The sequence below is a fragment of the Mus pahari genome, chromosome 2 (assembly GCF_900095145.1).
Source record: "Mus pahari chromosome 2, PAHARI_EIJ_v1.1, whole genome shotgun sequence".
In the NCBI taxonomy this organism is placed as follows: domain Eukaryota; kingdom Metazoa; phylum Chordata; class Mammalia; order Rodentia; family Muridae; genus Mus; species Mus pahari.
Window position 1 is genome coordinate 1834687 of NC_034591.1, and position 18323 is coordinate 1853009.

Below are 18323 nucleotides of genomic sequence, written 5' to 3' on the forward strand. Positions count from 1 at the left end.
GCAGGGAGGGAGGGAGGGAGGGAGGGAGGGAGGGAAGGAGGTAGGAAGGGAGGGAAGGAGGGAGGCAGGGAGGGAGGGAGGGAGGGAGATATGGTGAAGGAAGTTAAGGACCAGGAGGGAAAAAGAAGGGAAAAACTCTAGAAGGAAAGGAATGGAGGAAAAGAAGGACAGAGAAAAAGGCAAATCTTCACTGAAACCATGAGAAAAGTCTGTGTTTCACAATCAACACCTTATGGTAGCTGCCATCTCTGCCCTGCCAGGCAGGGTGGGAACACTGAGAACTCTGTCCCCGGGGAGTCGAATGTGTTTGCAAGATAAGCAAATCTGATACAATATGTAAGCTTCTAGAAGTTACCAGGCTATGTCTGATGAAAAACGCGCAGAGTCATGGGTCTTAATTAGGGTTCCTACTGCCTAGATTGAGCACCAAAGCCAAAAGCATCTTGGGGAGGTGATCAGTTAACAGTTGCATATCCCAGGTCACCACGAAGGGACACTGGAACAAGAACGCAAGGCAGAAACATGGAGACATGCTGCTTAGTTACTGTCCACTCCTGACTTGCTCAGCAGCTTTCTCATACAACCCAAGAGCACCTGCCTAGGGGGCAGCACCACCAGAGAGCGATGGATGCTCCTGTATCAATCATTAATCAGGAGGCTGGACTGGCTTGCCTGTAGGCCAATCTTAGGGAGGCATTTTCTCAACTGAGAGTCTCTCTTCCCAATGATTATAGCTTGTGTCAAGTTGACATGAAACTAACCAGAAGACAAGGATTCTGCTTAATGAAACTGCTATTCAGTCCAAACTTAAAAACTTAGCAGAAATTATTTTCTCACACAAAGAAAATGGGCAGTCATCTTTATTTCAATGATTTTTGTCTATAACAACAACTTAAGAGTCAAAACCAGCACAAAATATTGATATAATTTGGGAAGGCTAATATAAATTCATTTTAGAAAGAGAGGTAAAGATACAGACTGAGAGACTAACAAATAATGAGCAAGTCTAAAAAATGTTGGAGAATATTCATCAAAAAAAAAGTCACATGGCAGAGAAAAAAAATAACTTCAAGAGAGATGTAATAATTAAAGACTAGTGAGTTTGGAATAAATGATCACCAAATTTCTCTTAATCCCACAGAGGTGTGGGAAGTAACAGAAATGTGCACAGTGATAATATAATGCCTATGACTTATAATAGGGTTTCCCAGCATTCCTGGCTAGTCACACAAAAGACATGCTGACCCAGGACAACAGAAAAGTTCAGAGTAGAGTTTGCAACTCTACTGAACCTGCCTTTAAAGGCATCCTATCGATTTTGACGAGCATAAGACACAAATGTTCTGTGCAGCATCCATTGTTGTACGGAGAGAACCAGGGTGAATAAGCAGCTTAAGTCTAAGACCTAGGATGACATCTCTCCCATTCCCAATGGGTGCTCCCAATGGGTGCTCCCAACTGGGTGCTTCTGCCTTACAATTCTATCATCCTTTAAATTTGAGTTGTAAAACACTGCCATGGAAGAGTGTACTATTTAATTATCTGGCCTTAATTCCTCTGTCAGCTCCATTAGTTAACAAGCTTATCAGCAAATGACTCCTTTGAAGGCCTGACTCTCAGGTTAATCCTGAGATTCCCTTCTTAGCTGCACCTTGCATGTCTAATACAACATGGACTAGTATGGACCATTTTATTATATTTTTTACTGCCAATCCTTTAATAATCCTTTAAGTTTTAGACGTGAATGTTCTATCTTGTAACAAAACCAGGACAAAGTGTTCAAGAGATTCTTGGGCAGAAATCCAGACTGGATGCAGAATTAAAAAAAAACAAAACAAAACAAAAAAAACTACTACTTTGACTCATGAAAAGACTCATATTTCCTAACATACAGAATTAGGAAAAGCTCTATAATACTCCTGCCAATGCATCAGAGGGTATCATTACTAACTAAATGAGAACTCTAATGAAGTACGTGGAGAAAATTGGGTGTCATTTGGTTTACTCTCTGGGTATTAGAAAGCCCCATTTAGGAATGTATGCTCAGTGCCATCTGCATAAGGCAAACTTAATTTGGCATCACATTAGTTTATCTATAACACACCTGCTTGTTCTCTGGACTACAGAAGAGTGACAGCAAGTTTTCAACCATAATAAACTTCATATTATTTTAATTAGTATCTCTACCGAAATGAAAAACAGAAGTTAGTTTTTATACCAATAGGATTTCAGATACTTCAGGGAATAAGACAGGGAGTTCAAAATTACTTTGGTCATTTGCAATTGCTTAAAAAAAAAAGATGGTAAATGTAATTTTGCAGAGAATTATCTAGCAAAGTAATTATACCACAGAAATGGAAACACATTACATAAAACACAGGAAGACTCAATCCCATCAAGATAATAATATGCCACCATCTCCCTCTATGGCTGTCAGCTAGAGACTGTGACAATTCATCTTTGCTTTTTTCCATGAACCTTAATTTCCAGTCTCTCATGCTTATCAATTTTTAAATACATGAAACCTGAATAAAGGGTAACATTTAAACTGTTTCAGTCATTTAAAAATCCAATAGCCAATCTGCAACTCACTAACGGGCATAAGATCGCAAATTGATACAAATTATGTATGTGACTAAATTATGACCCAACTCCAATGTGCTTTGAAGTAGACAATATTTAAAATGTAGAAAGGTGAGCAGTCTCCAAGAAAGCTAAGCGCTTTCCTATATACCAACTTTCACGCTATAGAAATGGGTTGCTATTTCTTTAATCATCATAAATATTAATAAAGAGGTCCTGTCCTCAGGCTTTTACATCAGGCTTACAATCATCCTCTAGGTGACTAAGAGCTGAAATTACTCATTTGTCAAGCATGTACATAATGCTTAGATATTAACTATTAGTTAACAGTTAATGTTTATTTCAAAATGTCATACTGGTAATAGATACATTCTGTAGGCAATTAAATTAGCAAAATAGTTTGGGAAAATTTATTTAACACTGACTTATTTTCTTGAGCTTATCCCAGTTCATCTAAGGAATGCTACAGACAAATGATAAAACTTTCACAAATATTTTGCTCAAAATTAGTAACAAGTTAGTCTAAAATGTTTCAGGTGCTTCTGTGAAACTGGAGGCCAAAGGCCAGCTCAGCGGCTCCCTCACTGTCTCTGGTCTACCAAGATACATCAGCTTTGTGATACTTAAAATTCTCTACAAATCTAACTTTCATGAGTGTATTACTTTATCTGTTATATTATTTTTTCAGTGTGCTTGTAGTGGTGGCATGTGTGACCCTGTTTATTGGAGGGAAAATTGTGGGCATTTCTCCTTATAGCACACGAGTCCTAGGTATGGAACTCAGGTCACTGTGCTTGGTGGCAAGGGCTTTCACCCATGGAGCAATCTTCTTTCCCTGTCATTCACGTTTTCTCCATAATAAACAGATTATGTATAAAATAAAAGCAAGGAAAATATGTACATTTGTTAAATATAAGATAAAAAGTTTAAAACATTGCTACACAGTGTCAAGCTGTACACTGAGAAAAGTAATAGTCAAAATCGAGAAATTTGCATGCTAAATAATTGGATCATTTCACTTTTTTGTTTCCTGTGCCTTAAATGAGTTCAAAAATTCTTCAAATTTAAATATATTAGTGTTATTATTCTGTGTGATTCGTGTGTGAGTGTGGGCACATGCATATGTGTGTAAGACAGCTTTTGGAGTGGGACTTGCCCTTCCTCTATGGAATCCTGTGATTCTAAGTAGGAAATCTAGCCTACTTCAGACAGGTGCTTTGACCCATTGGGTCATCTTGCCAGCCCAGGACAAATTCCTTAGAGAAGATTACATTTCACCTGATGGTCAAATGTATATTCATGTAGAATTACCTCATTGCCTCATGTTTAGCTCAAGTGGTTTCCCTTGGAGATGATTACATTTCACCTGATGGTCAAACGTATATTCATGTAGAATTACCTCATTGTCTCATGTTTAGCTCAAGTTGTTTCCCTTAGAGATGATTACATTTCACCTGATGGTCAAACTTATATTCATGTAGAATTACCTTACTGTCCCATGTTTAGCTCAAGTGGTTCCCTTCTAATTCATACCTAGCACAATATTATGAAGTTGTTAATCTACTAAATATTATTATGTTCTTCATTTTCTATTCATAGATAGAAGTGACAAATATAACCACATTAGAAAATACGTTAATATCAAATAGAAATACCAATGAGGCATCTGTCACTATTTTATTGTCAGTTATCTTTGGGAATAATTTTACCTGCAGTGTAAATCCTAAATATAACCCTGGATGAATGACTTGTCTCTTGGCAAACACTGAGGAAAAGCCAATGTATGTATTATTCCACCACTGCCCACCACCTCCCTAGTGTGATTCTTTTTTCTTTTCTTCCCCCCGCCCTATTTAAATTTATTTTAGTATGATTTTGAAAACATTAATCATATGAATTAAGGAAACTCTGAGGTACAGCAGGAATCTCATGTGTTAATGGTTGAATTCTTATAACAGTAGCAAAACACACAGCCTCAATGTGTAACCATAACAATGAACACATTCTAGTCATAGAACATACTTTTTATCTTTCCTTTTTAATTAAAAAATTCTTTAAACCAAGATTAAAAACTCAAGAGGGATAGAATATAGTAAATGTCTGAAGAACAAATTGTATATTTTTTGCATAAAGGCATTTATACATCACAAATGTTCTTTTAACTCAGTTATCAGTTTATGTTACCAGAAATATAAAAATATTAAAAAAATCAGAATATATGATATAACTAAAAGCTGCCACAAAGTACAAAACAATCCGAATGTTTCTGTATTAAAACTAAAGGTAAAACACCACAATTCCCACCAATTAAAATAACAATTAGTTCTTTTTATTGTTGTGTCCTTTACACAGAAGATTTTAGTTTTAGGCTAAAAATACACATATGAAGAATACAGCCCCATGGATTTAAAATCCTGTTTCTTACCTTCACATTATCTGGATGGAGTCCTCCAGGGTGCTTGTCCATGTACTGACATAAATCAGTGTGCTAGGAAGAAAGGGTGAAAATGTATTAACATCCCTCTGGCTATAGCATGATGAATCAATATTTTTCTACTTCAAAGTCACCATTACCTTCTGGACAAAACAAATCCACAATATACGAGTTAATATTTTAGAGTATGCAGTTTCATGCCCTACCACTCCCCATTTTTAACCATAATAAAACCATCTTCACCTTCAGGCTTTATGTTAACCACATTTGCATTTAATAGGAATACACACTTACAGCTTACTAAGTGTTGGTTTCTTCATTGAATATACATTCTGATACTTAACAAAAATTCAGTCACAAGTTTTCTGAAGTCAACTTACATTATCTTATGTGAGCTGAAGACATTCAAAACCCTATTATCCTAATGAAATTAATAACTAGAGTTTTCACACATATATACACATATTTTTTGTTTTCAAGAACTGACTATATTTAAATAACTATAAATTATAAATTAACAAAAATGCTTTCAAAGTAACAACTTTAAGAAAGGATAGACAGGTACCTATTAACACACTCAGATAATACACAGTTATTTTTCAAGCATGGTAAGTTAATGTATCAATGATTGTCATTTTTCCTTAACTTACTTTTGTTTATGTGATGAATGACAGAAAACTATTAAAATGGTAGTGTAGTCAAAAGTTTTGTTCTCTTACTGTAAGGCATCCTATGATTTACAAGATAAACAGTTACAAGGTAAAATGAGTGAACAAGCGCCCTGGTGTCCGTTTGCCTGGAGTGGCTGAGGACTTGCAGGCTTTATAAAGCATTCGAGGACCTTGGCGTAGGCATCGCGTCCACGGTTTAAATTTGGCTACTGGAATTTGATTGTACACCAACGGCAACTGCCGATGACACATGGCAGACCTTAAAGTCATCCAGTCATGAGCTTATAATGATGCCTGGCATATAAGATGGTCACAGGAGTGCCAGGTACCACAATAGAGCACAGAGCATCCCTTAACAGAGCCCTGTAAGGATCCCCAGAGCAATGAAGGGCAGAATCTCCAAACAACTCGGAAAGAAATCAGTTCTGAGAAACAACTTAGCCATTCCAAGGACAAATTCAAAACACTGGGACAAGAGAGCTAGTTGATATATGCAGTATGACTTTATTATTTTATCTAGAACCACACAGGATGTTGAGAGTCAGACTCAAGACTCCACGCTGCTGGAACTATTTAAAACTATGGCAGCTGACACACACAAAGAAAGACACAGATGTATAGAAAATTATACATATAAGATAAGCTCACTTAAACAAACTTAAACTATAACTACATTGGGTCCATGGGGCTTTTCCTGAATTACTATATGCAAGTTTTATTCCAAGCATTTAAGAAACGGAGGGAGATTCATCTTGACCTGAGACCGAGTCTGCAGTATTCACTTATGCATTCCTTCATGTGCAGCTAAGCTAACATCAACTTCAGAAAGGAGCAAATAAAGTACTTAAGAACATTTGTTTTTTGAAGAACAAATAAAATTGTATACGAATAAACTTTAACCTATAAGGTTATGCATACATTGTGTGTGTGTGTAGTGTAATATCCAACAAGATAGGAATGATACCTAATTGCTATAGTTTTTAACACACAATAAGCAAAATGCCTCGTAGAAGAGATCATATGGCTAGTGCCTGCTGTGGTTGGGACGTATCTTCAGCATTCCTCCTCACTGGAAGCTGTATGTGATAGAAGTCTGCTTCAAAGAACACTGTGTTCAGCATATCTTGAGATATGTAAGAGGCTGGATCTAGCAGAATATCCTCCTGTCACTGTGGGCATGAAACTTGAAGGGTGAACGTAGTTCTTGTAGGGCCCTGAGTGAGTTTACAAGAGAGTTTTTTTTGTTTGTTTTTCATATCTATCATTAGAGACAGGATCTTACAATGTGGCCTACAGTGAACTTGAGTTAGATATCCTATTAAGTACTAAATTCATGAACACATGCCATCATGTCTGAGTGATAGCACACTTTTAGAGGAGACCTAAATTCCTCATGGCTTCCAGTCTTGCTATATGACCTTTTTCTCAAAGGGGCATCTACCCTGTCCCTTCTGTCATGAAGTAATACAGCCAGGTGAGTCCTAGCCAGAGCAGCACTGGGCTCTGTGTGCTTGCACCCCACTAATGATGAGATAATCACCCTGTTTGCTGAGTGTGAGGACACAGGGGTGTTGTCATAGTAAGGGAATATACACTACTGCAACAACAAGTTTATGTCATGTTACAGCTGCTAAAACCATAAACCGGAACTTACAAAACAAATAAAAATTCATGATATCCTCAAACATAAACCGAGCACAATAAACAAAAATCAGGAAGGACAGAATTAAAAAGTACAGGATCTGGAGAAATGGCTCAGTGGTTAAGACTGAGGACCTTCCAGAGGTCCTGAGTACAATTCCAGGAACCACATGGTGGCTCACAATCATCTTCAATGGGCACTGATGGCCTCTTCTGGTGTGCCTGAAGACAGATACATATACTCACATACAATAAACAGATAAATAAATAATAAAAATAAACAAATATTTTAAAATTTAAAAACAAATATTTCATAATATATGCATATTTATATTTTGTGATTCATGCAAGTAAGCAGCCAAATGACAAGAATTAACCATGAGAACAATAGAAGAGCTTTCGGATGGCAACAAGCAGTGCCCTTTTCATACCAGTGAATAAAGTTCACATCAAACCATCTGAGTTAGTCAAGCATAGATGCAGAACTCTTATTTTTGACATTGGAGTACCAATATCTAGAAGCAATGATCTGGGAAATCATTGAAATACAGCAGCCATTCCTGGGAGTGAATCTTATTTCTATGCTTCATTTACATTTCACTTGATCCAAGGACTAATCACCAAAGACCAGATCCTCTCCAAAGGATAAAGATGGGAAGGGGAACCTTACCTTTTATCTGTGAGCCATCTTTGGGGATTTTCAGGTAAGACTATTTTTTTTTTTTAAGAGATCAGAATTTAAGACTCACATAACTCTTTTAATAAGACTAACCTAATCTAAGTTGGGCCTGGTGGCACATGTCTTTAATCTCAGCATTCAGGAGGCAGAGGTGAGTGGATCTCGGAGTTTGAGGCCAGCCCGCTCTATATACGCAGACTGTGCCACAAAACCTCAAAATAAAACAACAACAACTACAAGGACTCCAACAAGGAGCCTAATCTATACATTCTGAAAACCATAAAGTAATCATGCAGCTGCATTGGGTGCCATTTTTTCTTTTTCAGTAACAAATGAAACAGTTCTCCCAACCAGTGGCATAGCAGTAAGGAGAAACCAAAGCTAAACAGGAGAAGGAAGTTGATACAAAAGGAAGCCAGGAAAAAGAAATATTTTCATGAGAATTCCTAGAAAAAAATAAGTCAAACCGTCAAAACTGTCTTCAGTTGAACAATGTAATGGACACTAAACTACAGAGCAGTGAAAAGTGAACCGAGCATGAATTATCAGGAAACTTGGGAGATTAAATACAGCAATAGTGAAAGCAAATGGATTAAATAACCAGTGAAGGAGAGGGAGAAGATACCAAAGAACATCGACAACCCCGCCATGTAGACATGCCACAAATTATCCGACTAGGTAGCAGGATACAATGCAAAGCGACAGACTAACAAACCTAGACAAAACACAGGAAAGGGTAAGACTGAAGGAAGAGCTAAGTATCTGTTAATGTGTGCCTCAAAAATCAACCAAGTAAGGGGGTGGGACCATGGTGATATTAAAGAACACTTAGGACATTACACACATGACCCACGATGGTTTTACAGTCAAAACATAACAAAGCCTTCACTCTAATATGGTTTAACTTCTGTGGATTTTATATGAATTGTTTTCGTCTTGGAAAAAAAATAAAGTAGTTCTACATTTTGTTTAAAATGGAAAAACAAAGATGTGAGAAAAAAAATGAAGCAAAAAAGTTCTGATTCTCAAAGGATGCAGGTAACCCATTTAGTGCATGTCCTGTGACACGGCATCATGAACTGTAGGAGAGAGGTTTTCCAGAGACCAGTACTTAGGAAATGATATTTTTTTTAGTTATTTAATTTCTTTAATTAGCTCTTAAATTTATTTTGCATTTTAAATAATATAACTTTATTCTTTGAGAATTTCATAATACATGTAAATTATTATTTCAATTAAACCTTTAAATATTTAAGTCAATATTTATTTAGACATAGGGCACAGAGACATAGTTTGTGGGCACATGTGCAGGTAAATCATCTCCATTAGAACAAAGCTATCAATAGTCACATTACCTTGTAAAGGTCACATGACCTCTCACTGTTACATCATCTTCGCCTGTGTGATGGACAAGAATCAGCACACCTACCTCAGACTGCCGTTTGAGAAAATTAATGAGTAAATAACCACACCATTTTCAGAACAGTAGCAAGTTAGCAATAGAGATGTGGAGGAGGAGGAGGAGGAGGAGGAGTAAAAGGTGGTGGTGGTGGTGGTTCTGTATTGTGTTTAAATTGAGGAGGGATATTTTGAAGGATTGAAATTTTGAAATGAGAATAAACATCTAGTGAGAGAGAAAGAGAGAAAAAGTAAGCAATACTATGTGCTAGCGTTTCACGAGAACATGTGTGACTCCTGTCTGTATGCTCATTCCTTTTTACACTGTGTTATTCTCTATGCTCAACAACTCAGTGACACAGCACATGCATATGGACCTTAGAGTGTACCGAGTGATTAGAAACAAGAGTCTGAAGAACTCTATGCAGGATTGGCCAGCATGAGTTCTCGGCCAGACTTTGCTGCCCAGTGTTGGCAAATCTACACACACTAAAAGCTGTTTAGTTCCCCTTTCTACATTTAAAGGTTTCTTCCAATTATTGTCATTAAAAATAAGACAAAACAGGGGCAAACCCTTCCTTTTTTTAATACAGAGCACTCTGCCTTGGGCCGAATCGGATGTAGCAAAATTACAAACTTCATTAAATCTTTAACTTCTTGCCTCAGCTCTGGATGGTGTGACATTTTATGATCTGGACTGGTGTAGAAATAAGGGGTTAAATAATGATGTTGCCTGGCATTTCTTGGCCCTTCCACTGCTCAGTGTTCATCCAGGTTCAATTTTCAGCAGAGCTTGAGTGGAGAGTGACAAACTGACCAGTCTCTTGTGATGATGGGCAGGTACTCTCCGATCCCTCTGGCTTGATCTCTGGCACCTGCAGAGCAGCTCCTGGACAACTGCTGTCTCTCAAGCAGCTCATGCCCTGCTAACAACCCCAAGGCTGTGTGCATCTCTCCTTGCTGTACTGAGCACTTTCTCTGCTCAGGGGACCACCTCACTCCCATAATTTTCACATCAGTGCTCTTTTGCCTCAGGATAATGCCATTTAGAAGCACTATGGATGCCTGTGTCTGACAGGTTTATATTTGATGGCTAGAACTTCAAATCAGTCTTTCATGGAGTAGGTGGTTCCAAGTGTGCCTAGACTCACAGACCATGTCAAAATAGAGGAGGTACAGCTTTTGACTCTGAACATTCAGTCCCTACCTAGCTATATCCTTCTTCTTTAATGCTGATTGCTTTGGGGGCATTTGTAGAGGAAGAAATCTGGGGTGATCCATGAATGCAGAGTCCACTGAAGACTAAATGTTCAAAACAAAATAAATTTTAAGGTTCTGAATCTGTTGGTCATCCCAATGGAATTTCTTATGACAGGATCACATTAGCAATAGCAGGCAAGATAGAATTTTTGCTTTGTAAAATCAAGGCTTGGAGAGACCACAGAAAATGAAAGGGTTCACTTAGCAAGGCAGAGTCTGGGTGAACTTGAGCCATATGCAGGCCTAAGAAGTATAGTGACCACTATCAGTCCTGTGCCAGTCAACCATGAAGCTCAACTAGGAAGACTTGAATGAAAACCCAAGCACGACACCATTAACACAGACCTGGGTAAAACAGCCCTTTGAAGGTTGGCCCACTTTTCATATGCAGAAATGAATATAGTCAATTGTTAGGGATTGCCCAGCCTTAATTATATACCTATAGATCTTTTTATTCTACTTTAATCTTCATGAATTCAGGTTTTAGTGGTAGGCTCCAAATAATCAAACTCCATATTCCTAAGTTATCAAGTTCCTCAGGATAATTCTGCTTTAGAGGGACCCAGACTTGTAGAAGGGACTTTCCTCATCAGAAAAATAAGGCCCTTTCTCAAACATATGTATCTGTATCTGTTCACTTGGAATGTTACGGATTTGTCCACAGTATTTGTCAGCTAATTCTGACGTCTGGAAGTGCTGCCAAAATATGAGATTGAAAATAGCAAAGTCCTATTTTTAAGCATCTAGGCTAAAAATAAAGAAGTCCCTCAGAGAGGAAACCCAACAGACCCCATCTTTTTGAAATCACATTAAGTAAAGCCTCCACTTCACAGTCTTCATGTAATTTTCCATTTGTCAGAGAGAGGAAAATCAATATATTCATACTTAGTGAAATTTTTATCATGTTGAGAAGAAAAACAAACTGTCTTAAGCATAAGAATGTGAAGAGAATACAGAAGCTAAAGACTACTTTGGAATTTCTGTGTTCTTAATATGTGCCTTGATTTTATGGTTTAAAGACCAAAGCTCAGTGATGATTCTATTATGAATGTAATGAAATATAATTTATGAACAAAAAATCCATTGAAGCACATAGTTAAAAAATACATGGTATATGCTGTATGTTAAGAATTAGCTGCTAAGACAGATAAATTGCAGGTATCAAAATATACCTTTGACTTCACTGACCTTGGATATTTTGAAAATACTCTTATTATACAACCAACTTCTAATCTATGTACCGTATTTTCATCTAGGTAAGAAAGCCAAAGAGCAAAGAGGAAGGCACTGCAAATAAAAACACTGAAGTTTTCTGAAGGACACGAACCATTTTTTTGTCTTCTGCTCTTCAGTGGTATCCCATTTGGTCACAAATTTAAGGCGATGACAATAACTGTTAGTGTGACAACGGTAATTGTAGCTCGCAACTGAAATTACCTTTATTAGTACTGTGTTGTATCTAGGACATAACACAGGTAACTTTTTGTCAACTGTGATGACTAATTGCTATTGTCAGTTGATTAGAACAAGCATGCCCTGGGAGACTCATACCCAGACATGGCTATGAGGGTGTTTACAAAGAGGATAACCTGGGGAACAGATTCCTATCCTGAAAGTGGGTGGTACTAACCCTTGGAATGCTGTTCGAAATAAATAAAAACGGCACAAAGAGAAAGTCAGAAAATGAACACTACCATTCATCTCTCTCTGCTTCTTGACTGGAGAGGCAAAATGAGCATTTACCCCACAACCCTGCTAGGTCTTCCTGACGTAAAGAAATTGCATCTCTACAACTGTATTGCAAAATAAATCCTTCCTTCCCTAAAGTTACTTACTAATAGATATTTGGTCAATAGGAAAAAAAAAACAGGACAAATGGATCACGTTTTTAGAATGCCATCTGTAGGTCAGTATGAATTTAAACATCACTTGACAATGGTTATGAGTGTGGCAAGACTATCATTGCTCTTTTTAATCTATTTAACCTTAGCTCATTACCATCACACAGTTCCTCGGGGGACTGTAACTCTTCCAGGCAAGTGAGGAAAACCTACAGAAGCTGAACATTTTCTTCTACAGCAATCAGGAGCATTTTCCTCAAGGTATAATCTCAATTTTAAACAACTCAGATTGCTGTTTAAAGAATTAAAACACCAAATTACTGAGCAGTTAGGTTCAAACTGCTCTTATACGCTGCCTACAGGTTTGAATTGTCTTTGAAATTGTATCCCCACCCCACAGTGAAGCTTAGCAGCACTCACCTATTTCAGTCCTAAGTCACAATTAATCAAATCATAGTGTTGCAAGTTTCAAAACAGGAGAATCATTCATTAATAAAGAGAAATGAAAAGAAAGCTTAGCCTACAGAACTTAGGACAAAATTGCAGGCATGCCAGGCATCTGGTGAACAGAGCTTACATCCACTACATATAAGAAAGAGCTATTTCTTTAAACTGTGCTGTAAGGTCAACTTTAAGCAAGCAATCAACTGGTATTGAGCCTTAACACTCATGCATTATAATTCCCCAGCATCTTTCACAAAAACAAATAATGTAAAGTACCACACAGGTGCCACCTCTTTCCTCTGAGGTTCCAATTATACCTGAATTATTGAGCTTCTGATGGTATAACAAGGCACAGCATGAAGAGAGACAACATGGCCTTCCAATCTATTCTATCCTGACATGAGCAAAGACATTATTCTCAAGTATTTCACTGTTTCTACACAAACTCCCTTTAAATATTACAAAGCCTGTTTCTAGACTATTTTATTTTTATCTTGATTTAAACAACACAGGAAGAGTTTAAAATTCTCTCAATAAATCACACATATATTCCTTAGGGAAGGGCAAAAGTAATTAGGACACAAGTAGATTATCCTACATAAAAATTCTTCTTTAATAACTAGTGTGGAATGGCATACTTCTAATTGAATTATACATTTCTTTTTAATCATTTAGCTTATTCTCCTCCTTTTTGGTAATAATAAATCTATGTGTGGCTGCCCATGATTCTGCCTAAATGCTTTCAGCTGTCATTTCTCAAGCCGAGATGCACGAGCAGCCTGAGGCTGGTGAGTGAACAGGAAATGTTTCCAACCGCATTCCCATCATACACAACCAGCAACCTGAAATATCCCTTCCATTAAAACAAAATGCTATTTGACTCCTGGGAATAGCATCATACAGATCAGACGGCTTCGCAAAGGAGGCAGGCAGACCTCTGCAAGCCATTGTTCTCTCATAAGAGAAACGCAGACGTTCATGCTCCAATAGTTTATGTCTCTAGTGGTTTCAGAATTGTTGAAGGTAACTCTTAAAGTGAAAAGCATTTGTATCTGCGGGAGCCTTAGGAAACGCGTAAAGCAAACTACAGTCTTCCTTTTCGAAAGGGGACAACTTAGGAATTCTGTGCAAAGCTTCTACAGCACATTCAACAGAATAGCACTTTACAGTGGTGTGAAACTGCTGAATGTGCTCTGCGAAACCAAGTCAAGAAAGGACTATGGTTCATGCATCACACAGCAAACCATGTAGGAGGCTAAGCCACATAAGAAAATGGAATGGCATCAGCTTCAAATTACAAGTACATTGTACTTTGAGACAAGGTTGAGTTTTTTTTTAAGGGAAAATAAAAGCATAAAAATACAGAGAATGGAATATAGGCAAGGGAGCTGGTCACACAGAGACATGTGGCTTAGAAAATGAACTATGCTGGAGTGAAATTCAAGTGTATATCATTTTTCACTTAAAACATATTACTATTAGAACACCTTATGAGAAGGATATTCAATAAACATTGATTTCCCATAAGAATCTGAAGAAATAGGTTAAAATTATTTAATTTTTCTTTTTCTCATGATGTGTCCTAAAGTTAATATTTTTAAAATTAAAAATTATGTACTGGAAGCTCTCTGCAGTATAGTTCATTTTCTAAGCCACATATTTCTGTCTGACCAGCTCCTGTCCAAGCGCTATCTTAAAGGAGGGAGATAAAGTGCTTGCCAGACAAGCATGAGAGTCTGAACTCAATCACCAGCACCAATACAAAGAACTCGGGTGAGTCTACCACTGATACCAACATGGGAAGCAGAGATGAATCCTGGAGCAAGCTTGCTGGCTACACTAGATGCACTGGGCACATCTGCGTGGGGTAAGAGATACTGACTTAGAAAAGAAAGCGTAGAACAATTAAAGGAGACTCTAGATTTCAACTTCTGGCCTCCAAATGCATGCCTACATATGTTGCACACACACACACACATACACACAAAAGAGAAAAAGAATCTGGAATAATAGACAAGAATATCTTAACTCTGAACTCTGAAGCCACTCTGCTAGAAATATTGCAGATCCTAAAATTACAGAGAGCAACAACAACAACAACAACAACAAAAGGAATTTGAAACAGGGAGAGATCAAACTGTAGAGAGAAGAGACCAAGACCAGACAGGAAAACAGTAGTAAATAAAGTGGCCATTCTCGAATCATTTTGGTTCAGTTTTGATTCCTTGATGTTTAGGACTGTAGGGAGACATGATGTTCTCAAGCTGGCTTGGAATTCCAGACAAACTACAACTTCCCTAGTATTGAAGCCACAGTATTGAGCTACCATGCCAATCATGGGATAACTTGCTGGCTACAAAGATGATAGAAAGCCACTTCATAAGCTTGCTCTTTATAGGAAAGATAACCTTTACAGGGGATCTGGTTACAGAAATAAGTGGCTTAGAAAATTAATTGTGCACATAATTATTAATTTTTAAAATATTAATTTTAGAATAGCTTATGAGAAGGAGAAAATTAGACTTTGTTGATCCATTTCTAACGCGAGTCATCTGAAAATCTGTATCATTTGTATTAATCTTCCAAGTCATTATAAAGGAGTGAAATATTAAAAAATTCATAATATGAATAAAACATCTTCACTAGATAGAAACTTGGTAATAATTATGAGAAAATAGCAAAGAGAACCAAATTTGTGCCAATGCGTTCCTCCTCTTTTTAAGAAAAAGGAACCATTTATAATCCCATTCATATATTTGACCTGCTAATTGGTCACAAAACATGTATCAACAGATTCAAAAATACTGAAATTGTCCAATGCATCCTATCAGACCACCATGGTCTAAGGCTGATCTTCAATAACAACATAAATAATAGAAAGCCAAAATTCACTTGGAAACTGACCAACACTCTCCTCAATGATACCTTGGTCAAGGAAGAAATAAAGAAAGAAATTATAGACTTTTCAGAGTTTAATGAAAATGAAGTCACAACATAACCAAACTTATGGGACACAATGAAAGCATTCCTGAGAGGAAAACTCATAGATCTGAGTGCCTCCAAAAAGAAACTAGAGAGAGCATATACTAGCAGCTTGAGAACACCCTTAAAAGCTCTAGAAGAAAAGGAAGCAAATTCACCCAAGAGGGGTAGACAACAGGAAATAATCACACTCAGGGCTGAAACCAACCAAGTGGAAATGAAAAGAACTATTCAAAGAATCAGCCAAACCAGGAGCTGGTTCTTTGAGAAAATCAACAAGATAGATAAACTCTTAGCCAGACTAACTAGAAGGCACAGGGACAGTATACCAATTAACAAAATCAAAAATGAAAAGGGAGACATAACAATAGATCCTGAGGAAATCCAAAACATCATCAGATCCTACTACAAAAGGCTATACTCAACAAAACTGGAAAACCTGGAGGAAATGGACAAATTCCTAGACAGATACCAGGTACCAAAGTTAAATCAGGATCAGAATAACAATCTAAACAGTCCCATTTCTGCTAAAGAAATAGAAGCAGANATCAATAGTCTCCCAACCAAAAAAAGCCCAGGACCAGATGGGTTTAGTGCAGAGTTCTATCAGACCTTCAAAGAAGACCTAATTCCAGTTCTTCTCAAACTATTCCACAAAATAGAAACAGAAGGTACTCTACCCAATTCATTCTACGGAGCTACAATTACTCTGATACCTAAACCACATAAAGACACAACAAACATTGACCTGCTAATAGCAAATTTTGAAAACTTTCCCAAGGGAACAAAGAAGGGTAAATTGGAAGCAATGTTAATATAATTTTCCTAAATACCATGGAATTCTTCCTCATCACCTGAGGAAGGAAACCTGCGGGCGAAAACTCCAAAACAGGACTAATCAAAACTCTCATGAACACGAAAGATATCTGGAAAAAAAAAAACCTATTAGGTTACAAATACACTTTCTCTCATAATGAGTTTAGAGACATGTGTTTAGAGAAAGACTTTTGAAGCCTGAAAGACCTCAAGACTTCAAGACTGAAGTCTAAAAATTGTCAGCTATGATCATAGAGGAGGGAACCATTCAGAGTGCATGTGAGGTATCAGTACGTGTATGTAAAGACCTCTCATCTTTCCCCTCACCTTTGGTTATTGTTGTTTTTTTTGTTGTTAATTTTGTTTTTTTTTTAATTTGTTTATTTTTATTTATTTATTTTTTTTGCTTTGTTTGTAGCAGGGTCTCACTACATAGCCCAGCATGGCCTGGACCTCAGTATCAGACTGGCCTTAATGACCTTCCTACCTCTGACTTCTCAGTGGTGGGTTTAGAGACGCTCACCATGGTACCCAGCAAGAAGTCTGTTTTCCACATCAGAGTTTGCTTTTAAATTATTTCAATACATTTAGGGGCAAAGGAACTTCAGGTTTCTCAAGTTCTGTGAGTGGAAAAGCGCAAGTCCATACCTACAGAATATGATGATCAGAGGCCATGCCGTATCTCTCAAAAGTTTAAACGTGCTGCTTTAAAGCAGTAGCTCTGTCTACAGTGAACATAAAAAAAAGGCTCTGGTTCACAAAGCATGCAGGAAATCACTTTAATTCTTGCATTCTTAGTATTTCCAGAATTTTAAATGGAGTAAAAATTCAGACCCATGAATATCCAAAAAGCAAATTATTGTCCAGCTTGTGATTAAAAAAAAAAAAATACAAAGGGCAGCTTTTCCCTGCTTCTTTTATTTTGTCACTATGATCTTTCCTCAGGTCACAGAGAATGTTGCTGTGTGTGTGTGTGAGATCACAGGAAATCTAAGAAAAGAAAACAGTTTCCTTTTTTCCTCAAAGTTTAAACACTTGCAATACTTCCAACAATAACTTCCCCAAGCATGTGACATATTTAGCAGGAATACTTGATGCTGCTTTAGTATGAACCTTCAGGTTTTTAGAAGCAGAAACCAATGCTATGGCTAATCTATTATGCTTTTTAGCTCTAATGCCAACCTCTAGTTGGTGAGGTGGAACATTCCATACCCCTCCCTTCTGTTGATCTGGTACAATTTACCAAAAGTGAGGTTTTTGAAAAGATTTCAAGAAAAAAATAATAAAATCCCCACTGCTTGGTTATAGAACAATTCAGCTGTGCTTTCCTGATTCCAGGGTGAACACAACATTTGAAAATTTGCCTCTGCCAATTTCAAACATGAGTCAAATATACCATAAATAACTTTGTATAGTCATACTGGACAATTTGAGTAAAATATCCCTCAATATTTACTTCAAACTAATTAATAGGCTTGGCACATGATCAACTCACCATCTGAAACTGGTTATAATTTCTATCAAGGAGATGAACATAAGAAACATTTGGCAACAAGTGACCACACACACACACA

At 37.2% G+C, this 18323-nt stretch overlaps 1 protein-coding gene across 1 annotated transcript in view; it reads right to left on the reverse strand.

The window, feature by feature from the left end:
* Cdk14 (cyclin dependent kinase 14) overlaps positions 1-18323 on the reverse strand; it is a 534124-nt gene that overhangs the window by 260615 nt on the left and 255186 nt on the right. Inside the window, exon 7 of the mRNA XM_021190228.2 lies at positions 5009-5071. Coding sequence (XP_021045887.1) covers positions 5009-5071 — 63 coding nt within the window. The remainder of the gene's footprint in view (positions 1-5008; positions 5072-18323) is intronic.